Source organism: Manacus candei, unplaced genomic scaffold (assembly GCF_025592945.1).
Source record: "Manacus candei isolate 608988 ecotype Guabito, Panama unplaced genomic scaffold, ASM2559294v1 h1tg000014l, whole genome shotgun sequence".
Classification (NCBI taxonomy): Eukaryota; Metazoa; Chordata; class Aves; order Passeriformes; family Pipridae; genus Manacus; species Manacus candei.
In genome coordinates, this window is record NW_026138062.1 from 30111576 (window position 1) to 30136315 (window position 24740).

General features: G+C 44.1%; 1 protein-coding gene across 3 annotated transcripts in view; it reads left to right on the forward strand.

Moving 5' to 3' along the window:
* Window positions 1-18439, forward strand: part of SMAD9 (SMAD family member 9) — a 44865-nt gene extending 26426 nt beyond the window's left edge. For all 3 annotated transcript variants that reach the window (XM_051778895.1, XM_051778897.1, XM_051778896.1), the window contains exons 6-7: window positions 3633-3889; window positions 8345-18439. In XM_051778895.1, coding sequence (XP_051634855.1) covers window positions 3633-3889; window positions 8345-8488 — 401 coding nt within the window. In that variant the 3' untranslated portion in view covers window positions 8489-18439. The remainder of the gene's footprint in view (window positions 1-3632; window positions 3890-8344) is intronic.
* The last annotated feature ends 6301 nt before the right edge of the window (window positions 18440-24740 follow it).

A 24740-nucleotide genomic window follows, 5' to 3' on the forward strand; every position in this document is an offset into this window, starting at 1 on the left:
TGCCAGCCACTTCTCCATGCAGATGAAGCTTTTCATGTTCTGGTATATCCAGTCTAGACTCATTATCTTGCCAACCCAGCCTCGAACCAGTAGCTACTTGGGAATGCATTTCCCACTGGGCTAATTAACTCTAATTGTTCCACTGCTATTATCTTGTCAACCTCACCTTATTTCCCAGGCCTAGAGCAATATTTTAATTGGCTCTTGATAGTCTAGTGTTGAATGACTGAATACAAGGAAGCTCTGAGACAAATGTAATACAGTTTTTGCAAACAGCAGTGAACCTGAAGGCTGGTGCAGGAGATGTGCTTTGCTCTTGCACTTTTCTCTGGGAGGGAAGGCACTTGTGTTGCAGATGTCCTGTGTGAAGCCAGTGTGATGCTACAAGTGTCTGTCATAGTGGTTTGTTGTGAGAGGTGCAAATGTGTTGTACATCTAGTTCTAACTTAGTAAATAAAGCAAAGCTTCCCTATCAGTGTAAGTTGTCAGAGGGATGTAGATGAAAGATGAGCCTGACCCTAAAAGAATGACAAAGGATCCCAGCTGTCATTTGAGGATGTTACATCCTGTGACTTTCTGTGCCAAAAGAGGAAGAGACAGAACAAAAATAAGATTAGGGAAATGCTAATGGTCTTCATCCATTTAAATCTGAAGATCTGTCTTCATTGCTTAAAAGTCCTTTAAAGTCCTACACTAGGAATCTGCCCAAGGGAAGGGAGCAGGTTGCCCAGAGAGGAGTTTAGTGTATCAGAGATCCGTGATTTTACTGTTCTTGCCTGTTTATGTAAATCTTAAAAGAACATATACAAGTGGAGTATAAGTGGCACCAGTACAGGCCTGCAGAAGAGCACACAGCAGCTCCAAAATGTGTAGTTCAAAAGCATAGTGGACAGATGAAAGCTACTGAAATGGATACAATTGTCACATGTTAACAGGGGAGAAAAAAGAGTGAGTAAACAAGATTAGCTCAGTAGGATAAGGATATGCGATTGAATTGTCATCTAGTGTATCAGCGTGAAACGGTTTCCTGGAAATACCACATCAAAGCTAAAAACAATCCAGAACACAATGCAACATCTACTAGCAATTGGACCTGTTTCAGCAGTTAGACTTCAAGGACAAAAAGGGGACTTTTGATCAGTGTCAAGGCGATGTGGATGCTTGGAGACTGCTGAATTTCCAGCTTCTGCGTGGAGCAATGAAATCCCACTAAAACATATGGACCCTTGATTTGGTCTTCTACAAATATGTATCTAGCAGCTTGGTTCCTTGAGGGTGCTTTCCTCTGATGAATGAATACTAGAAGAATAGAAATACATACTGATATTTCCTTACTGCTGTATTTACTGCTTTTAAAAAGTCCACAAGGAAAAAGCAATTTGTAGCATCTGCTTTTGGGACTAACGGTGGTTTTGTTACTATAGCAGACAGATTGGGCGATGCCTTTGAAAGAATTAATTTTTTCCAGAAAACGGGTTACTCAATATACTTCCAAAACCCAGCCTTAAAATTTTTTCACCTTAGTACCACAAAGTGTGGTGACACTAAACCAGTAGCCACACTTTAAGATTTGAAATGCGGTGAATTTTTATGTCCTTATTCTTCTCTCCTTACCCTCTGTTCTCACTCTACCTGATTATTTCAGAAAATTATACGGACTCCATCAAGGTCCTTCCTGTTTTCAGTCCTTCCCTTTTATGCATTTCCAAGGTAAGGAAAGGAGAGTAGGTCAAGTAAAAGCAGTCACAGTGTGCAGCACCCCACAGTGTCTGGCGTAGTCAGAGCAGACCTGAAGACTGGTGGAATGGAGCTGTCCCCTTGCTTGTGTTCCCGGTGCAGCACCAGTGTGTATTTCAAGCCACACCCCTGCCACTCGCATCTCATTTGAGATCTTGTGGGTGCATAGAAGTCAAGTGGTGGCTTGAAGACAGACTTAAAGGTTCCTGTCTGAGTCACCCTGGAAAACTGTGGGAGAACATAATCTTCCCAGATTCCTTTCCCACTCAACCTGCTTTTCCCTGAGCCTTTCCCACTTCTGTTTAGAGGCTGGTTTTGTCCTGGGGATGTGCTGCTACCCCTTGTTGTTATGACCACAGAATGATGAACAGACTGGGAATATGTAACCAGTCTTTTTATGAAAGACACCAGGAATAAAAGTAATTTCAACTGCATTATTAAAGCATAGTTATCACTAGGTTTGGAGGCAGTCCACTGAGGCTCTGTGAAAATGTACATTTGTATGTAAGTGTTTGAATGCCATACCTGGGAATAGAGAGGAGGATTTTACTTTTATTTAGTGGTGGTTTTTATGAGAACAAAGAATTGAGTTCTTCCACCTCTCTTGACTATGGGAGGGGTTCATTTCCCCTAATCCAGCCATGGGAAAGGTGACTGCCTGGGCATTTTCACAGGATGACTTGGCCCCTTTTAGGGTGTGGCTTCATGCTCACGTTTAAGCAGGCTGGGTCCCCATTGCCGCGCTTGCACTGATGAAGATCTCACTGCAAATAGATTTGGTTTGGTTTGGTTTGGTTTGGTTTTAAGTTTATTAGCTGGTTCCCGATCCTCAGCCATTGCTGCCAGCATGAAAGCAGGTGTGAGAAGAAACAGCAGGGGTAGGGAATGGGCGAGCTTTTTCAGCACCTACACAGACTTCCATGGGGTTAAACTGGCTGTAAGCCTGCACTCTGTAGCGGATGGAATGAATCATCTGGTCACAATGCCTCTCATCATCTATCAGCTAGGGAAGGTGTCTACACAATTAGCTTACACAAGATCCCTAACTTTAAGGTTACTGAATTAGGCTAAGATAAATTCTCACACCAATTTAGGTATATTTTCATGCAAGCAGATATCCTGAGGGGATCAGAGTATTTGAATGGATAGAAGTGCTTCCACCTTCATTTCCCCAAGGCACAGTCAAAATTTGAAGGTTAGTGTTGGTAAGTCACTTGGGCACTGGAAAGTTCAGAATAAAATCAGTCCTTTTCTTGCTAAAGGTCACTTGGAACAGGATCTGACGAATCAGTCACATCAGGTAAATGCAAATACTCGGTTCTGATGTGATGGATAAAGCAAAATACAGAAAAGCTATTTTAAGTACACACTATGCTGTGTTTTAACTGTATGACGTAGGATCCTGTAGTAAAATAACAGCATGCAGTGAAGTGGGTCTTGGTCAGCGTGCATGTTCTCAACAGAGAAAATACACTTCAATGTGTAATGTAATACTTATTTTTCAGTTCTTGGATAGTTTTGATTCATGGTTTGTATATGGTTGACATGTGTTTGATACTTATGTATGTGTGTCTGTGATAAAATACTGTGCTGTTGGGTAAAAGAAGTAAACCAAGTTTTACTGAGAAACAAAGAAAAATACGGCCTTCCAAAACTTTTTTTTTCTAGACCAGTACCTCAAAATAGTGTTTATGATATTTTCCTCTTAATGTTAGTGGCCCCTTGTACAGTACATAGATGTGCACACATTTTACTGTCTTCTAAAAGGTAATGTATAGGTACCAGGTATCGGGAATGATCCTGGGTTTGTATGCCAGGATAAAAGAAAAAATTATTGGTATAAAGTGTGTTGTGAACAATGGAGAAATGATACACATTACATTTTCTTTTTCAAGGTGTTCATCTTTACTACGTTGGTGGGGAAGTTTATGCCGAATGTGTCAGTGACAGCAGTATTTTTGTGCAAAGCCGCAACTGTAACTACCAGCATGGTTTCCACCCAGCCACTGTCTGCAAGATCCCCAGTGGCTGCAGCCTCAAGATCTTCAACAACCAGCTCTTCGCCCAGCTGCTTGCCCAGTCAGTCAATCATGGTTTTGAAGTGGTGTATGAGCTGACCAAGATGTGTACTATTCGAATGAGCTTTGTTAAAGTAAGGATTCTTTGTTTTCTCTTGCATTTCTGAAAAGGCAATTCCCATTACTTTCTAGCTCCCATCAAATCCTTTCTGAAGCAATTCAGACTGCCTCTTTTCCAGTATTGCCTTAAACTTCTAGGTGCTTGCAATCATTAGTTTTGAGGTCAACCTCGAAATTTCTTAGATTCCAAAATTTGGGTATTCCATAGGCTCTCTGTGGAAAATAGGCAGAGAATGCATGGTGGAGTTCCCCCACTGATTGCACAAAAAGCTCAACTTGGAAGGGCTTAGCAAAATGTAAATGTCTTAGGCAGTTGTGATCTCTCATATTGTTACAGGTTTGCAATAGAGCTTGATAGAGCCATAGGTCTGAAAAGAATGTCCTTATGTCTCTAGGCTAATTTACAGTCTCACCAGTACTATAGACTGATATATATGGTCTCAGTCAACAAACACTGGATCCTTCTTCATCTCTCACTTAGCTTGCAGGGAGTTGTTGTTTGCCATCTGCCTGATCCCTGGCTAAAGATTGTTGTAATTTCTGATGAAGTTCCCTCTGGCCAGCCACAGGATCAGAAGGGCTTCTTGCAAGCAGAATAGAAAAAGAATATCTGATCTTCTCTCTGTTACTTGGAAGAGACAGGAGGCCACCAAAGCAATTACTGTTTTGATGTCTTTCATATCTGAACTTCACAGTCTGACTGCTCTGTGTGATATCTGTGTGATATTTGTGGGAGTTTCTCAAATTTTCTGAATGGCCTTCTCACCAGAATGAGATCTCTTGACTCCTTTTAGCACTTAAAATTCACTTAGGTGCCTGTTGTAGCATCTAAACCCCAAAGAATGGTGGGTATTTAAAGATTGTTTGCAGATATGCTAGACTGACTTGCTATAGAGCTGCCGGGGAGAGCTGGCAGCAATGTTCAGCCTGCAAACTAGAGGAGCTGCACCATTAGAAGCTAGTTGGTCCTGCTAGGTACCATAAAAAATGGCTTGTTTATGTGCTTTCGTCTTGCAGATTTGTTTCTATACAAATGACTGAATCAAAATGATTGAATTCTAAGGTACTGAAAAATTGCTTGAGGCTTGAGCCCAGTTACCTTATGTTCTACAGAGTAGATGAGTTGAGTCCTACACATCTTTCTGACTTTTTCAAGCCATCCTTGGGGACCCATCTCCTTAAGTCTCTGAGAGCATAAAGAGTGCTCTGTAACTTCTCCCAGGAGTCCAAGCCAAAATCTCCATGCCCATCACCATGCTGCTGCTTTGTTCTTGTGAAGGAGCTGACATCTTGTTCACATGCAAAGTTTAGGGGAAAAAGGAAAGCAAGAAACTCAACAAACATTTTCTTTAATTAATGGAAGACATGAATGGGCATGTTGTTTGTAAAGGCAGTGTAGCCAGTTACGCAATATTTTCATTATCTCAGCAACTTGGGGACAGTCTGTTTGATGTGTTATCTGCCTCCATGCTCAGCATGGCAGCAGAAATGATGATGTTGATGCACTCTATATTGCTGCTGCCATATTATCATCTTGCTTTGTTGAAACAATAGCAGCTACTATAGTGCCTCAGGCACCAGAAGACCAGTGCAAGGAGTTCTTTTGAAACCTTTCCCATGACCTTTGGGAAATTGCTATGCAAATCTCATCTAGGTTCTTTGTTCCTGGCCTACGAATACCTTTTCCTGTACTCAGTCTTCTCAAAATATTTCTCTCCCAAGGTGTGAGCCCCTGTGTGTTCAGTCTGGGGTCAGGAGTGCCGCTGGATGTTGGGTATGCAGTTGCAGATAGGGGCATGCTGTCTGTCAGAGAGCCCCCAAGAGAGCCCCCAGGTGCAGGGTGATGCTGTGGCTTCTCCCCTGATTCGTGTCCAGATGCTGCTGGTCACCTACAACCCACAGGACAAGCACAGCTAAAGGGCTGGAGACCCTGTCTCCTACCCCACCAATGCTTGAGCTACCAGCTGGGAGACAGCAATGGGGAGGGACCAAGACATGAGAAACTTGCCAGGACTGTGTTGTCTTCTGGAGGCAGGACATGGGACAGAGGGAGGTAAATGTCTTGTCCCCTCTGATGTCCTTTGTGTGCCCACAGAGCAGCTAGGAGCTCACTTGTGGATGTACCATCAGTGAGAGCAGTTTTCATCCATTGAGCACTTCTGATAACCAAAGCAGGATGGTGTTGGCCCCTCTCCACAGCTGAGGCAGCTGAAGCACAAAGGGTAGAGATGAAGAGTTTCTCTAAGCTGAGGTCTGAACCCAGCACAACCCCTCACACATTTTCCCAAGTCTTGGGGCTAAGGGGAAGACCCAGCAGACTCGACTGTGTTCCATGGCATGAGGTAACTCAGTACTCTGGGACACGGCTGGAGCCTGGGCTGGAGAGAGCTGTTGCCCACAGGAGGCAGGGAGGGCTGGCAGGAGCAGCAGGACCCTGTGGGGGTACTAGTATCCTCTTCCTACCATCTGTGCAGAACACCGTCACAGCTTTGCAAGTTGTGTTCATCTTATTCCCTCATTAAGAGAATCTGAGTTCATTTTGACCCTGGGGATAAAGGAGGCTACCTGCAACCCTAGAGTGATATACAAGGGGCCACAGGGGCCTTGTCCTTCTACTGTTTCCCCTGGCAGGGCTCCAGCCAGAGACAGCATCACTGGGAGTGTTTGGGAGTTGCCAGCAGAGGGAGATGGCCAGCCGCCTGCATGCGCTGCCAGACTCCCCCAAATCTGGCAGGTTGTACTTTCAACCTGCAATTGCCATTCCTCTGGCTTTTCCATTCTGCCAGTCAGCAGAGGTGCGTCGGCTCCTCTAATGCCCTTCTGGCTGTGTATCTTCATTGCAGCTGAGTACTTGCAACTTCATCATCTCGGGAGTGTGACGGCACTGGCATTTTATGCAAACATTTACAGAACATCAGTCTGAGGTCCTGTGAACACAGGCCCTTTCTAGCTTGATAAATGCTCTGCAGTTCAGAAAAATGCTGCCTGTTTAGAAGTACTCTGGGCTTTTGTGGGTCCATATTTTACTCTTCTGCTTTCTAGCCCCTTTTCATTATTTAGTAGCAATGAATTTTATCCAAACCACTTATTATGGCATCCTGTTTCGGTGTTGATCTTAATTTTGCAACTGAACATCTAAAGAAGTGGGCTCTAGCACCTTCACTTGTCGGAGTTGTTCAGCAGTCTACAGTTTAAGTGCTTTTGGCAGGCATCATTCTTAATATACCTCCACATCCTTTTTCCTTGACAAGAATACCATCCTGCCTAACTAGCATAATGATAGGTAAGACTCAGTGTCTGATCAACATCCCACAAATGAAGATCCTCATCCTGTAGTGGGACCATGTTTTACACATTGCCCTGTGGAAATCCCAGTTCAGTTCTGCCAGTGAGACAGCCGGTGAGCTGCAAGACTTGGGGCTGTGACTCGGAGGCCTCGTGTTGCTGTGAAATCAGGCTGCCTGCTTAGGGAGTAGACACTGAGCCTGCTTGAATCATAGAATCATAGAATATACTGAGTTGGAAGGGACCCATGAGGATCATTGAGTCCAACTCCTGGCCCTTCACAGGAGAATTATACTATGTGCCTGAAAGCGTTGTCCAAACACTTCTTGAACTCAGACAGGCTTGATGCTGTGACCACTTCCCTGGTGTGCCTGTTCTACTGCTCAACCACCCTCTGGGTGAAAAACCTTTTCCTGATATGTAACCTAAAGCTGTCCCTTGAGGCATGGGGGCTCCAGGCTCTTTTCTCCCTGCCAGCACCACATCCCCATCTTCTGTCAGATGCTCTGTATCCCTTGTCGCACCAAAAGAGCTGGAGAAATTACTGCAGGACTTCCCACAGCAGAAAGCTGGGAACTCCTGTGGGAAAAGAGGACATGTTCAAGGATAGAAAACCTATGGAAAATATCTATACATAGGTTAGGTATGGTACATAGGAACTGCTGAAAGTTTCCAGAGGTTTAGATAAATACCTAGAACTTCTAGGGTGTCAGACTCATACAATGCATCCCTACCAATACATGAAGCAGTGCCCAGGATCATACCCAGTTCCTGTTAAAATGTTATGAAAGAGCCTGGCCTGCTTTTTATCTGTGCCAGACAGCAGTTTGCCAGACTTTCCTGGGCATGTCTCTGGGGTGCAAACAGCAGGGACCGTTCCCCATGGGCTGTTTGCAGGCAACAAGCTTGGAAACAGGCCTTTCCATGCCAGTTGTTTTCAGCACTTGGAAGTGTGAAGATATTTTTAATTTAATACCATAGAGTAACCATATAGGTAACTGTGCTAACAATGACCTTAAAAAGTAGCAAAGTTTCTAGAGAAAATTATCCCTAGGACAAAGCATTACATCTTGGGAACTTGGGTGGTGTACTACTTGTAGTTGTGTTAGACTGTCAGCACTGGAGTTGTGATTTAATGTTTTGGTTTTCTTAAAAAAACTGCTCACTTTTTGGTCCTTTTGTAGGGCTGGGGAGCAGAGTATCATCGCCAAGATGTTACAAGCACGCCCTGCTGGATTGAGATCCACCTGCATGGACCATTGCAATGGCTGGATAAGGTGCTGACACAGATGGGCTCACCTCACAACCCCATCTCCTCAGTCTCTTAAGAATCATCTCTAGAATTTCTGTAGGATGGATGCTATTGCAGGCAGTGGCTTATAGAATTCCCAGTGAACAGAAGCTTCTATATGTAGATGTATGTAGATGTAAATATATCTATACATAGTCTACTCTCTTTTTTTTTTCCCATGCTGCATTTTGTGGTTTCTAGTTACTCTGATGCCAGTACAACAAGTTTAGAAATTCAGGTATAGCATATCTGTTCTCTAGTGCAAAATAAGCCAAATTCCTGCAAAAGTGTCAAACATTTCCTGTGAGCATCTTCATTCCCCAGCCAAGCCAGTAAATGGTGCGAATTCTCAGCACTTTCATGTGGGTTCGGAAACCTGGCTGTAGCTGTTCCTAGTAGGTGAAATTCACCCCTCTGCAGGCAACCAAAGTCAGATCTCTATGCCATTTATATCCATTTTACATCCTAATTTCAGGTCTAAAAGTGGACCTTAGATGGTGCACAGGATTTATGCATAGAGATGACTTTTATCTAGTGAACTGAAGGACTAAATTGCAATTCCAGTCTGACTCCCTACTGCAAAGCATGATGGGACAACAAATCCTCTGAGGAGCTGAGGCACCTGCATCTCCCCTAGGATTTGGCAGGGGGAGAGAACCCTCAGGACATACTCAGCACTGGAGCCTTATCAGAGCATTCTGGACACCTCCAAGTAATCTGTTACTGTTGACACAGTAGGGTACGGTATTGCTGCACTGAAAAGCAACAAGCTCCTAAGAAAAAAATAATAATTGAAATATAGGCCTATGAGTTAAAAAACTAATTAACTTCCAGTGCTTTTTTGCAAAGTACATACATACTTGCATATGTATCCGGCATGTAAACTGAATCCTATCCATGATACAGTGTTGATGTAGTTTGTTTTGAAGTTAGGACTGTCCGTAGATAGAATACTGTGCTGATATCAAGGGTACACCTCAAAGGGGCTTGAACTGTGATTCAGAAAAGGGAAATGACGTGTGCATTGAAGAAGCAAATAATTACTTTATCATTCTTCTTGCGATAGTCTCCATACTGGGAGCAGGAAGCCCCATGCCCACAGGATGCAATGAGAAGGAGATGGGAGTCAGCCACCTCCATCCCCTGTACTGGGCCAATCCTTGGGATCTGACTGCATCACTCGGGTCTGACAGAGAGAGGGCTTCCCTGCCAGTCACTCCATACGTCCCCACAAATGGTTTCTCGTCTTAGATACAGGTTCCATCATTTGCTGTGCTTTTGCCTTGCCTGCAGGTGATGGCGAGGTAGTGTAAGTCATGAACAAGCAAAGAGTGAGTCGATGTGCAGAACCTTGTCTGTGTTCCTTCTGTAAGCAGGGAAACCTATTGCCCATACCCTCATCCACAGAGCCAGCCTTACAAAATGGTTCAGTTTGTAACCTTTTCTGAGGAGACAGGTGAAACTCTTAATACATTTTGATTGTCTCCATCATTTTGCTGAAAGAATCAAGTATTATTTCTTTCAAGGCATAACAGTTCATTGAAAATTGTTTTGCTTTAAGGATCAGAAAGAGTGATAACTTCTCCAATCTCATTCCTCCATGGAATACACTAGAAGTATCATGAGGAAAAAAAAATGTTTTACAGAATGTTTCTTTTCTTCTCCACCACAATATCTGGTGCTACACATTTTGCTGCATAAGTCAAAGAGGATGCCTGAAATCTTCAGCTACATCACATATGCAAAGGAAATAACATTCACTGGAAAGACAGTAAGTAAAGTAACAGTGTTATTTCATTTCAGTGCATCTTCAGCTGCCTGTGGAATTTGCAGGACACAGAAGGATAAATTATTGTTAAGTCTGAGCAGTAATAGCAAGTTGTATATGAAATTTGTACATGTTCTGTCACCATTTGACATCAGGGGTGTCATGTCACTGTGAGATAGGAAAAGCTTTACGGTCTCTTGCAGCAATGAAATACAATAATAATATTACACAGAAATTCCAGGTGTGCCATTTACTGTTTAGCAGACTTGAGAGACATCAGTTTGGAAAAATGCGTTTTCCTCAGCTCCCTCTGTCATCAGTGACCCTGTCCCAAGGTACTGGTAACATGTTTTTTAGCATGTTTATTGCACCTCTTCTCCAGTAGCACCTTTGCTCTAGGATGAGCACCTTTTCATGTAGCTCATTTCTTTGCTTTCTTAGCAGCTAAGGACCAGAGAAAATCACCTCTCCTGTCTAGGATCTAGCTCTGTCCTTTATCCTAGGTTCCCCCTTGTCTTTTAGGCTGAAACCTCCTTCCCTTCTAATATAGAGAGATACTTTTATAGAGAGAAGACATTCCCAGCATTGTCATCTTCCTCACAGAGAGCAAAAAGGAGATGTTCTGAGGTGTATCTGCTCTTGGGCAGCTCCAGAACCCAGTTTCTGCCAATGCTGAAAAATAGGCCAGTGAAGAGAAGCAGGTCCTTTTGGGACATCATTCATTTCATCATAAGACAGGCATTTCAAGTAGGTGAAAATGTACTTTGGGCATGCTTATGTTTTCCCACTGAGTATAAGGGGAACTTGTGTCTCTAGCGCAAATGTGGACTGCTACACTGGACATTCCAAAAGTAGATGAGGTGGACCCTAAGGAAGATGTGGTAGCTTTCCCAGCCTAATAATGATGCTTGCTCAGTTAAGTGTCTGTGTTGTTTGAATAAAAGTTGGTAAAATCAGAGCAGTTCTTTCTTTCCTGTATGTCTACTTTTATAGTAATCCTTATATGAATGGAATTTGGCTTCCATGCAGTCCATACATGCATCTCATTTAAGGCAGTCACCTTAATACTACCTTACTAATAAGTACAGAGGAATCTCTGAAGCATGATTCTTCTGACCTATTTAAAACATCTGTATTAGAATGAAATGAATTTCAGCAAATATAACTATTTGTCAGAAATTGGATCAAAGCACCTGATTCTGGACAATTGAAGCCAATGGCCATCACAGAGTTGTTAGCCTTTAGGAAGGCTGGTATCACTGTGTCAACTATTTCTTCCTGTTTTGGTGGCCTCTAGGGACTTATCCCACCATGTGGAATGCTGTGCAAATACAGAGAAGCTGACAGCTCCTTCCCAAGTGAAGGGGAGAGCTCACAGAGAAGTGATAATAGTGAATGAGGAAAACAAGTAAATAGGAAGATAATCCCTGCCCAGATGCAGAGATAAAAAGTAAGGTTATTAAACCATTTATTTCCCTTTCTTTTTGAACAAAGTTTCTTTTACAGGCTTCTCTAGTATATGTGAATTGAACTTGGTTAAAAATTCAGGTTTCTCTTAATTTACAGCAATGTAACTTTGTATCTCTAATGTCTCCCCATTTTGGAAGGAGATATTTGCTGCTGAAAGGTCTTCATAAACCTATCCACCTGTAGTCAATTTAAGGCCTTTAAATGTACTCACTAATACTCAAGCTTTGGAGGTAGTCTTCCTGAGAGATTTAAACTCACTCACGGGAGACTACAATCAGCTGACCAGGGGGTGGAGCCAAGGTAGTTGGCTGGCTGAGATTTAATCCTGGAGATTTAAACTGCTCAAGGGAGTGTAAGTGACCTGGAGCAGGCAAACAGGGATGTGGCACATCAGTGAGGTTGTGGCATGGCAGTTTGCACAGGCAGGGGAAGCAGGAAGGGCACAGCCACCCTCCCAGCTCTCTCTGGTGGATTGTGACGTAGGTGGGTGGCTGTGGTTTGTTTGTTTTTTCCTGCAAGTCAACTAGACCCAGCAATGGTTTACAATGAGCAAAAGCTGCTGGTGCTGCTATCAGGGGGAGTGTGCTAACCCAGACAGAACCCCCTGAGAAGGATGTGGCTGTTCAGGTCTCTGGCTGCATGGAGTGTGTGAGCCTGGCGTTAGTACCAGAGGACAGTGTGAGAGACACCTGTGTACGATGTGAGCAGGTGAATGATTTGCTGTGCTTAGTGGCAGAGCTCAAGGAAGAAGTAGAGAGGCTAAGAAGTATTAGGGAGTGTGAAAGGGAAATAGGCTGGTGGAGTCACACCCTTTCAACCCCAAACAAAGTCCAGCAGGAGACGGTGAAGCTCTGGCCCTCCTGCCATCAGGCAGATGGAGCAAACCAAGTAGATGGGGGGGAAGGGAAACCGGAGAGACTGCCATCACCTCCCCGGGTGCCCTTAAAGAACAGCTGTGAGGCCCTGCACCCAGAGAGTCAGGCAGAGGGCAGTCAAGAAGAGAATCTGTCTGGAGGGTCTCCTGGTTGCACCCCATCTACTAGATGGATCACAACCAGAGCTATAAAGAAAAAAAGAAGGGTAGTTGTAGTAGGCGGCTCCCTTCTGAGGGGAATGGAAGGCCCTATATGCTGACCGGACCCATCCCCTAGGGATGTCTCCTGCCTTCCCGGGGCCTGGGTGAGGGATATTAGTAGGAGACTCCCTGAGCTAATCCGGCCCTCTGATTATTATACACTGCTGGTCGTGGTCCAGGCCGGCAGTGATGACATAAATGAAAGAGGTACCAGGCTAATTAAAAAGGACTTCAAGGCACTGGGTAGATTAGTTAATGGGCCAGGAGCACAGGTGGTGTTCGCCTCAGTTCCTGCAGTAGCAGAGATGAATGAGGAGTAGGAATACTTGTCATCAATAGGTGGCTAAAGGGTTGGTGCCACCAGCAGAATTTTGGTTTCTTTGACCATGGGGCAAATTCTATGGTACCTAGTCTTCTAGAGTCAGATGAGCTTCATCTGTCTAACAAGGGCAAAAGGACTCTAGCCCATAAGTTGTTGGGGCTGATCAGGAGGGCTTTAAACTAGGTTTGAAAGGGGAAGGGTTTGAAACCAGGCTCTCCAGAGATGAGCCTAAGGGTAGAAAGCCAGGGTTAGGAGTGATATCAGCAGCCCAGGTGAAATGCATGTACACCAATGCACACAGTATGGGTAACAAGCAAGAGGAGCTGGAAGTCATCATGTAGCAGGAAAGCTATGATGTAGTCTCCATCACGGAAACGTGGTGGGATGACTTGCATGACTGGAGTGCTGCCATGGGTGGCTACAAGCTCTTCATAAGGGATAGGTGAGGTGGAGGGGTGGCTCTGTATGTTAGAGAGTCTCTTGACACTCTAGAACTTAAAGTCAGTAACGATAAGGTTGAGTGCCTGTGGATCAGAATCAGAGGGAAGGCCAACAAGGCTGACATCCCGGTGGGAGTCTGTTTGTTATAGACCACCCAACCAGGATGAAGAGGGTGATGAATTATTCTACAAGCAGCTGGCAGATGTCTCAAAATCGCCAGCCCTTGTTCTTGTGGGTGACTTCAACCTGCTGGATGTCTGCTGGGAACTCAACACAGTGGGGAAGAGGCAGTCTAGGAGATTCCTAGAGTGTATAGAGGATAATTTCCTGCTTCAGCTGATAAATGAGCCTACCAGGGATGGGGCCCCACTAGACCTTCTGTTCCCAAACAGAGAGGGGCTGGTGGGAGATGTGGTGGTCGGAGGCCATCTGGGGCACAATGACCATGAAATAATAGAGTTTTCAGTACTCAGGGACACAAAGAGGACCATCAATAAAACTTCTACCCTGGAATTCCAGAGGGCAGATTTCGGCCTACTCAGAAGACTGGTTCAGAGGGTACCTTGGGAAACAGCCCTTGAAAACAAGGGGGTCCAGGAGAAATGGACATGCTTCTAGAAGGAAGTCTGGAACGCACAGGAGCAGGCTGTCCCAGTGTGCCAAAAGGCGAGCCGGCGGGAAAGACGACCGGCCTGGCTGAACAGGGAGATTACGAAGGAAATAAGGGGGAAAAAGAGAGCTTACCGACTATGGAAAAAAGGGCTGGCTACTCCTGAAGACTTTAGGAATATAGTTAGGTCATGTAGAAAGAAAATTAGACAAAGGCACAATTTGAACTCAGTCTGGCCACTTCTGTGAAGGACAACAAAAAGTGCTTCTACAAATACATAATAACAAAAGGAGGGGCAAGGAAAACCTCCATTCTTTTTTTGGACATATGGGGGAACAAAGTCACCAAAGATGAGGAAAAGGCTAAGGTACTTAACACCTTCTTTGCCTCAGTTTTCAACAAGAAGGCAGGCTGTCTGTCCTCAGGACAACTGGCCTCCAGAGCTGGTAGACAGAGACAGGAAGCTGAATAGCCCCTCTTTAATCCAGGAGGAAACAGCTACCTGCTGAGCCATTTGGATCCTCACAGGTCTATGGGACCAGATGGGATCCATCCTAGAGTGACGAGGGAGCTAGTGGAAGAGCTTGCCAAGCCTCTCTCTATCATCTACCAACAGTCCTGGCTCACTGGGGAGGTCCCAGATGATTGGAAGTTGGCAAATGTCACGCCAATCCACAAAAAGGGCTGCAAGGAGGACCTGGGAAACTACAGTGCCCGGCAAGGTTATGGAGCAGTTCATCCTAAGTGCAATCACACAGCACCTACAGGATGGACAGGGGATCAGACCCAGTCACCACGGGTTTAGGAAGTGCAGGTCCTGTCTGACCAACCTGATCTCCTTTTATGATCAGGTGACCCACCTGGTAGATGAGGGGAAGGTTGTGGATATAGTCTGTCCGGACTTCAGCAAAGCCTTTGACACTGTCTCCCACAGCATTCTCCTGGAAAAGCTGGCAGCCCACGGCTTGGACAGGGGCACTCTCTGCTGAGTTAAGAACTGGCTGGAGGGCCGGGCCCAGAGAGTGGTGGTGAACAGTGTTGCATCCAGTTGGTGGCTGGTTACTAGTTTAATATCTTTATTGATGATCTGGATGAGGGGATTGAGTGTACCATTAGCAAATTTGCAGATGACACAAAGCTGGGGGGGAGTGTTGATCTGCTGGAAGGCAGGAGGGCTCTTCAGAGGGACCTGGGCAGAGTGGAGAGATGGTCTGATTCCAACAGGATGAGGTTCAACAAGGCCAAGTGCCGGGTCCTGCACTTTGGCCACAACAACCCTCTGCAGCGCTACAGGCTGGGGACAGAGTGGCTGGAGAGCAGTCAGGCAGAAAGGTACTAGGGAGTTTGGATTGACAGGAAGCTGAACATGAGCCAGTAGTGTGCCCAGGTGGCCAAGGTGGCCAATGGCATCCTGGCCTGGATCAGGAACAGTGTGGCCAGCAGGACCAGGGAAGTGATTCTTCCCCTGTACTCAGCACTAGAACAGGCTGCCCAGAGAAGCTGTGCATGCCCCATCCCTGGAAGTGTTCAAGGCCAGGTTGGATGGGGCTTTGAGCAACCTGGTCTAGTGGAAGGTGTCCCTGCCCATAGCAGGGTGTTAGGACTTGATCATCTTTAAAGGTCCCTTCCAACCCAAACCATTTGATGATGATGATGTCCCAGGTGCTCTCCAAGCCAAAGGCAAGAGTTCCTTGCTCTGGAGAAAGCTGGAGAGCAGACTGTTACTTGGACAGCTGAAACCAAGCCCTTTTGAGTGAGGGGAAGCCCCACTGAAGGGGCTGAGATTTTTATAGAGGATTTACAGTTCATGGTTGTTTAAGTAGCCAAAAATGCACTGAGATGCTGAAGAGACTGAGGAGGAGAGAGCATATGACCAGCTAAACTCAGTGGTCATTACTGGAGGTATCAAGGCAGTACGTGCTTGGGCAGCTATAGTGTTCACTAGAGCTTTTTACATTCACATCTAACCAAATTGTCAAGACCTGCTTTTAGAGCAGCTTGGAGTATGACAACCCTTGCTGTGGTTCTTCCTGTACATCCAGCCTGAGTGTGCCAGATTCCTGATTAAGCCATTTGATAGCTGGGGCAAATGGTGTCCCATGTGATCCAGAAAGTAGGCTCTGGTTGCATCTGGGAACTGCACTTGAAAGATTACCCTCTGCCTTGCTGCAAAACTAATGAGTTCAGTTTTGGGGCAAATGTTCAAGGACACTACAAGCACATCCAGTGTGTGCTCCTCAAAGAAAGATGCAGTCTGAACAGAAACTGCACAACTGAAAGATGTGGTCTGTATAAGAGCATCTACCTGGGAATTGTGATAAACCAGCTCACTTCATGCATAGGTGGGAAATTGCAGTGCCCAAAGGAAAACGGAGTCGGCAGGAGTTTTCATGGGGATTCATATTTTTATCAGTACTTAAGAATGGACAAATGTGCTTCCTTGAGAGCAACTAAGAGGTCAGGTCAGCATCAAAAAAGAGCTTGACAAGAGTTGGTCCCATCTTGCAGCAGGGAGAGAGATTATATGAGACTTTAGATCTGTGAATGAAAAGCTTCTCAACCTGGAGGTTTCACTGCACCCATTGAAACAGGGCTTCTTCCTCATCGCAGCTTCAGGAGTACCTTACTGCAAGATACAGGAAGCCTGAGAGGGCATTTAGTCTTTGTTCAGCTGAGAGAAATCCTTTTGTGTCTCTAGTGCAGACAGACACATGTTGGGCACCAGCACACACAACAGCCTTTGGTTTGTATCCATTATCTATTCATGGAAAGCTCCAAATGGGCAGGAGCAGCCAGAATCCTGTTACCTGTTCACCCCAGGACTTTCCAGACAGCTTGCCCAGCCGTGCCTTACATTACATTGCCATATTGATGCCCCACTTCCCTGTCAGGGAGGTGAGGTGCATAAGAGTCCTACCAAGAGGACACCTGCACTTGCACCTGGGCCATGCTTGCAAACGGTGCCTGTACAGATAACAAATCTAATTTGCAGGCCACGTCTCTTACGCAAGTTAGACATAACCACTACATCCTCCAGAGTCAGCTACTCTTCCATTGTAGTCAATGTGAACATTTGCAGCTAATTGTGAACAGATTTTAGATCTTCAGTCATGGTGTTTTTATTATCCATGGATGCTGCTATTTTATATTCTGTGTTAGTATTCAAATAATATTGCATATGAATAGCATAGGATGAAATAGACCAACCACTTAATAATTTTAAATACAGACCTCATCAGCAAAGAAAAGCTAAAAAAAACTTGGTAAAGTCTGACCCCTTGCACTTTCACAGTAGTGAGTGAGCAGATTGTATTTCAAAGTGGTTTATTTGATGCTAAAGTGTGTGTTGTCTTATTAGTTCACAGTTATGTCCATGAGAAGATTTGCAAACAAGAGAGCAAGGGAACAAACATAATGATGAGCAGAGATAATGCACATTTAGATAAATTTTCTTCACTTACTCAAGCAATTGGGAGTTTTTAATGATTTAAAGTACTTCTAAAGTACAAGCTAAATGTACCACAGCACACTTTCTGCAAATAAGTCAGTGTTAGCAATTTAAACCCTCACTTCAGCATCACCTCTGTGATATAAATGGGGCTGAGAAGTGAGACAAGAAAGTGAAGAAACAGGCCTTTTAGTGTGGAACAATGAAGCCATAAGGTTGCAAAGTTCTACGCAGTCAAGGGGTTGAAATGGTGGATTTGAGCAAGGTGTGTGTGGGGGGGTTGTGTTAAATACAAGCTATCAGTCTGGTGCAGAAAAGCACTGTGAGTCGTGCCTAGATTTAACAGTCACTTCTGTCTATGAACAATTCTGCCCTCTCTTTTCCACCAGAAGCAAAGCAAAACATCTGCACCATCCACAAGTATTATTCACTGTTCATGATATTCTGTAAACCAGCATAGATTGCTGTATAAAGAACAATACTCGGACTCTTGCTTCTTGAGAATGAAAAATCTCAGACATAGCTTCAGGAGCCCGAGAGATCAGGGCAGCTCCGAGTACTCCACTCAGCCCCAGCGCAGTCTATTCCATGCTGTGTCGTATCAAGAAAGATGTAATGACTGCTAACCAAGTGGACATTTTCACAACCATTCCTTCTGCTGCATTTGATTTGAGGCATTCTGAAGTCAACACATTTAGTCTGATGTTTGAACAATACACTTTTTAACACACTCCATTTTCTTTGGCTGAAATTATTCTATTGTAAAAGGGATTATTCACGTCTTGTGTTTTACTGTTAATAAAGAAATTTCTGATTTAAGAGCTCTTTCCCTTGTCATCTGCCATTCTTCTCTTTGAAAGAGATTGGCCATGGAAAACTCTAGGTCCCAGTCAGACCACAAGTGACTGTAGGAACTGGAGCATTTAGAAAGCCTTTATTCATACAAGTCCATCTTGGGCAACAGAATCAGTGATTGCACTAAGTGAGTAATGGTATGCTAGACACAGGAAAATGTACTGAAAATTAATATGGCATAAAATCTGGATGTATAGTATATGAATCCTTCACTGTTCTGTGGTAGATTTGGTGATTTAAGAGGATGGCTCAGCTTACTTTTGAAGGAGACAGCTCTGATCTGACAGGCAGTCAATGAGCAGTAATGCTGCCCTATGACAGAGGCCCTTGCTCTGCACCAGACTGACATTAGTGGAAAGACAGACTTGCAGCTGCACAGTTCTTGAAATGCTCAAGGAAAAAGACAAATACAGTAAGAATGCACTGTTACAGAAGTGTGATGTTTTAATCTTCCTAAAATTCAGATTTTGTTCTGCAATAAAAGAAGCAAGGGAGTAGACAACATAATGAGTCTCAGAGCCATGCAGGCACTGCTGAGTTCACACACAGCTTGGGAATCCCATCTGGAACTCTGCGCAAACAGGACAGCCCTGCTGCCAGCACATCTCCCAACACCTGCACTAACCTGTAAGGCACTGGTATCACAGACCACCAAAAGTACAGGATAGGTGAGCTGCACTGTACTGAACATCTCTATGCACAGCTTCAGCAAGTTGCATTTGTTTTGACGTAACCAACTTGTTCAGCACTGTCCTAACAAACACTCCCTGTGCCACCTTTCTGCCGTGAGGGTTTGAGTTTTTTAAAAGTTTAATCAGATCTGTTCACCTAAATGATCTATTCGCCTTTCATAAGCTGACCATTTGAAACAAAATCAAATACTTTATTCTACACTTTCAGCCAATTATGTTTTCACATATATTCTAATACACTGAAAAGTAACCTGATTTTACCTAAAGCTAAAATAACTTTTTATACCAAGAGCCTTGGAAAACAGAATGCCATCTAGTCAGAGTTGGCTGTTTTAGTAATGGAGAAAAAAACTCAAACATGTAAATTTAACAAAACAAAAAAGAACAGGCTTTGATTTTAAAGAAAAACAAAGATTTTACTCAAACACTTATTGGTCCAGATATACAAAGTTTTTCAAGTTCTTTTTAAAAGAACAACTTGTGCTAAATACAATAAATCCCAACTGAACGAGTTTTATACATACAAAAAGCACAGCTTGAAAAAATCCATAAGACTAACAAATACTCCTGAAAAGATACTATTTCTTGGATCAAACTGCTGCAATAACTTTAAAGTAGTACTTTATAATAACCACCTACCCATCTGGATAACCTCTATTCAGAAATGTGGTTTAATACAGAACTTTGTTTTAAAAACAAAACGTGGGATATAACACATAATATAGTGTTTGGATGTTTAACCCAATCAATTGCAAGTTCATCAGCACTGCAGCTGATATAGTATCAGTTGTCTTAACAATATTTTAACTGTAGTTTTTTTTAGAAGAATAGTTTTTGGATTAATTTGCTATTATGAGTTAAAAGCTTTAAAATTTAATTTAGTAACTTAAAAATGAGTGATAATCTGCAATTAATTTATATTTCACATATAAGAAGTTGGTCATTACAAATAACTCCACAAAACAAGATGTAACTCCAGTTTCATACATTCCACCTAATTCTTCTTTAAAGCTTTTTGCCATTTATCTGTTTTGGAACTTTTAAACACAAATTCTTTTACATGCTATGCACAATGAAGCATTTCAAACCTACTCAACTTGTAGATAATGAACAGATAGCAGGAGGATCACCTACTTGTACTTTCCTGAGCCACTGGACTGACTTCTTGATGGCATGTTATCTTTGCCTTTAGTGCAAGATTCTACTGGACAGTTCTCATATCCCTGAGTAATTACTGTTAGGTCATGCCACTGGGCTGGCTCAACTTCAGAACTTTATTTCACAACTTCCATAGAAAGTAACTGACTTCCTTCAATGATTGTCATCAAAGACTGATTTAACTGTATATATAAAAAAAAGGTTAAATTAAATGGAAGACTTTGTTAGGTAAAGGGTATACAGCTAAACATTACTACTATAAACAATTTTTTATTAAAAAATTAAACATTAAAATGAAGTTTTAAAAATAATCAAAAAATAGACTCCTCCAGATTTGCAGATGACACCAAGCTGAGTGGTGTTGTTGACACAACGGAGGGATGAGATGCCACATAGAGGGATCTGGACAAGCTCGAGAAGTGGGCCAGTGGGAATATCCCACTGTTTAACAAGACCAACTGCAAGGTGCTGCACCTGGATAAGGGCAGCCGCTGGTATCAATACAGGCTGGGGGATGATCAAGAGCAGCTCCGCTAAGAAGGAGTTCAGGGGCTGGTGGATGAGAGGCTGGACATGAGCTGGCAACTGTCTCCTGGGCTGCATCAAAAGGAGCATGGCCAGCAGGCCAACGGAGGTGATTCTGTATGTTGATGCTGGAATAACAAGGCCTACAGTCAGCAATCAGGAGGTCATGAAGCCAAAGAGCTGGGATCCCTTGCTAAAGAGGCACTGGAAAAGAGGCAGCAATTTGCAGTCTCAGGAGATGGCTCATCTCAAGTGTGAGGGCAAGATACACATTTAAGGAAGATCTTGTGAACTTCCCAAGAAAGTGGACCACTCCAGATAAAGGTATCCAGTACTTGAGAGAACTAGCAGTGCTAATGAGAAGTCATCTATAGTAATCTAGGACATGATAACACCCCTAAAGACCCAGAGGATGAACCTTGTACAAAGGCCAGGTGGAGGAAGGTGGTTCAAAATGCCCCTGCATCATATTCCAACAGCCTGGTGGCATCATATTACCCAAAGATGGGTTCACCAGCTGTAGAGGTGATGTCCTCCTGGCTTCAAAACATAGAATAAACTCTAGGCGCTTCCTCATTCCTACGGGCCAGCACCTCAGCCCTCAAGGGAAGCCCGAGATCGGTCCCCTCCCCAGTCAGAGGGAAAGGAAGCCCCAAGCACAGGCCATGTAGTGAACTCTGGTTCTTTCTGCATGACCACAGGGAAGACAAAAGGAAGTGGGATGGCAAGCCCACCTTTAAGCTGGAAGCCTGGGTATGTGAATTGAGAGGAAAGAGAACTGTTAAGAAGGGGTTATCCAAGAAGGCTGTCAATGTAGTTGCCACAGAGATCCAAGAAAGCAATCAGCAACCTCCCATACATGAAAGGACTTAAATCAACTCCTTTGATCCTGGTGAGGGGACTTCTGATCTGGCATCACAAAGGTCAGACAGTGAATACTCTAACCAGGAACAGGAATAGAGGGTCCCTGCCTTCAGCCAGGAGAAGGAAAGGGATGACAGGGCCTACTGGACTGTGTGGATTTGACAGCCTGGCACATAAGATCCACAGAGGTATAGAGCTTTGGTAGATATGGGTGCACAGTGCACACTGATGCCATCAAGACACAGGAGTGCAGAACCCAACTGGACCTCTGGAGTGACAGGAGGATGCCAAAAATTGTCTGTATTAGAGGCCGACATGAGCACAGCAGCGGACAAGTGGGAAAAGCACCCTATTGTGACTGGCCCAGAGGCCCCTTGTATCCTTGGCATCGGTTACCTCAGGAGAGGGTATTTCAAGAGTCCAAAGTAGTACCAATGGGCTTTTGTTGTAGCTACTGTGAATACAGAGAAGATCAGGCAGCTATCTACCCTGTCTGGCCTCTCAGAAGGTCTCTTCATCATGGGATGATGATGATGGGGCCCCATTTCAAGTGGGGCCTTGAACAACAAGCCTTTGATCAGATCAAACAAGAGATGGCCATGTGGTAGCTCTGGGGTCTGTTCGAACAGGACCAACCACACAAAATATCCTCTCTGCTGCAGCTGGGGAGCATGGTCTCAAGTGGAGCCTCTGGCAAAGAACATCAGGAGAAACCCTGTGGTTTTGGAGCCGGAGTTATTGAGGATCAGAGGCCCACTACATGCCAACTGAAAAGGAGATATTAGCAGCCTATGAGGGAGTTCGAGGCACCTTAGAAGTTGTTGGGACAGAAGCATGTCTCCTCTTGGCACTGCGTTTGCCTGTGCTGCACTGGATGTTCAAAGGGAACATCCCCTCAATACATTACACAAGCAGTGGAATAAGTGAGTAGCTTTGATCCCACAATGAGCCTGAATGGGAAAACCCAGTTTTCTGGGAATCCTGGAAGAAATTATGGACTGAAGAAAAGGCAGAGATTTTGGAGCACTGCCTGAGGAGGTGACTTGTGCTCAAGAAACACCACCATATAATGAGTTATCGGAAGACGAAAGAGGCTATGCTCTATTTACTGATGGATCTTGCCATGTGGTAGGAAACCATCAGAGGTGGAAAGCTGCTGCATGGAGTTCCACACGACAAGTCATTAAGACCACTGAAGAGGGCAAGTCAAGCCAGTTCGCAGAAGTGAAAGCCATCTAACTAGCCCTTAAGACTGCTGAACAAGAAAAGTGGCCTGTACTGTACTTCTATACTGACTCCTGGATGGTGGCTAATGCCATGTGAGCATGGCAGTGTGATAAACTGAGAAAATGATTCGAGCTAATTAAGAGAAAACAGTATAAGGTCAATATGGCCTGGAGAGAAAAGAAAAACAAGTCGTAAAACTTAATTGGGCCCCTATAAAGAGATAAAACAAGTTACCTCCCTTTTACCTTGTGTAGGATTTATAGTGAGAGAATTTTGTTTAGTTAGCTAGATAATAGCACCTTTCTTAAAATTTATAACTTTGTATAGATAACAAGCGAACATCTGCTGAAAGTCTGATTTAACAATATATTATGGATGCTTATAGATAACATTCTTGTTAAGAAATATCTGTGGAATGTCTGACCTAACAATGTGTAATGTTTATACTTATGTACAATGAATATTCATGTAGTAGCTGGAAATAAATGTAGAACAAATGTCTTCTTTGGGTGTGACAGGCATTGGGAGTTGTTGAACCCCTTCCCTGATCACCCAGCGCTGAATTTGCTTTTATCATATAATAAAACTCTGATTGGAAATTGCCCGACTGGGTTTCTATTTTTCACAGCAGCAATGGAAGAAGGCCAATTGGCAACACAGGGGTAAACCCATCTGGACTGCTGCATTGTGGCAGGACATCGCTGCACAAATGGAAAATATGACTCTGAAGGTACATCAGGTAGATGCTCACATGCCCAAAAGTCATGCCACTGAAGAACATCAGAACAATAAGCAGGTATCTAAGGCTGCCAAAATTGAAATAGCACAGATAGAACTAGACTGGGGGAAGGGCCCATGAAACATCAGGACATCTAGGAAGAGATGCAACAATGGGCTCATGATCCATGAGTCCATCACGCAGATCATTCATGAATGAGAAATGTGCTGCAGTGAAGAGAGCTACACATGTAAAATTACCCTGGAATAGAGGGAACTGGGATTTCTGATATGGTGAGGCCAGGCAAACTGACGCCAAGGTAAGCGTTACATACCACAGTGAAGCAACTACTGGTTGGCTGGAATCAGATCCTGTAAACCAGGCCACTGCTCAAAACACTGTCTTAGGCCTTGAAAGGTACATTTTGTAGCAACACGGTACTCTACAAAGAATTGAATCAGACAGGCTCACTTTCGAAATAACCTTATAACCTCTTGGGCAAAGAAACATGGCATTGAGTAGATATATCCCATCTCCTATCACCCACAAGCCTCTAGAAAAATTGAGAGGTATAATGGACTACTGCAGACTATGTTAAGAGCATTAGGCAATGAGGCATGGAAGCACTGAGATGCTAATTTAGCAGAAGTCAGCTGGCTGATTGATTTACACTAGAGGATCTGCTAACTGCCCTGGTCCCAACCAAACAAAACCCCTGCATACTGAGGGGGGAGGTAAGCTCCCCATACTACACACAGGGAAGCTGAGTGTGGATTTCTCCTCCCATGGGAAAAGGCAAACCCATTTGTGGGATTGTCTTTGCTCAAGGACCTGGGTGTACTTGATGGGTAATGCAGAAGGATGGGGAGACCTGGTGTGTGCCTCAAGGAGATTTAACCTTGGGGGAAAAATAATCTGTGGTGGAAATTGTATGTTGCAGGAATGACATGAACCAATGAAGAGTGGATTTTGTGAGGTGCAAGGAGAGCATGACAATGCCCTGAGCTGGGCTATGGTAGTGTCCAATGATTGAGTGTGCTGCTGCTTCTGTCCTGACCACCCATCCTGATGGAATGAAGTCCCAGTCATGGCCTGGTTTTGAACATCTGGAGGGGT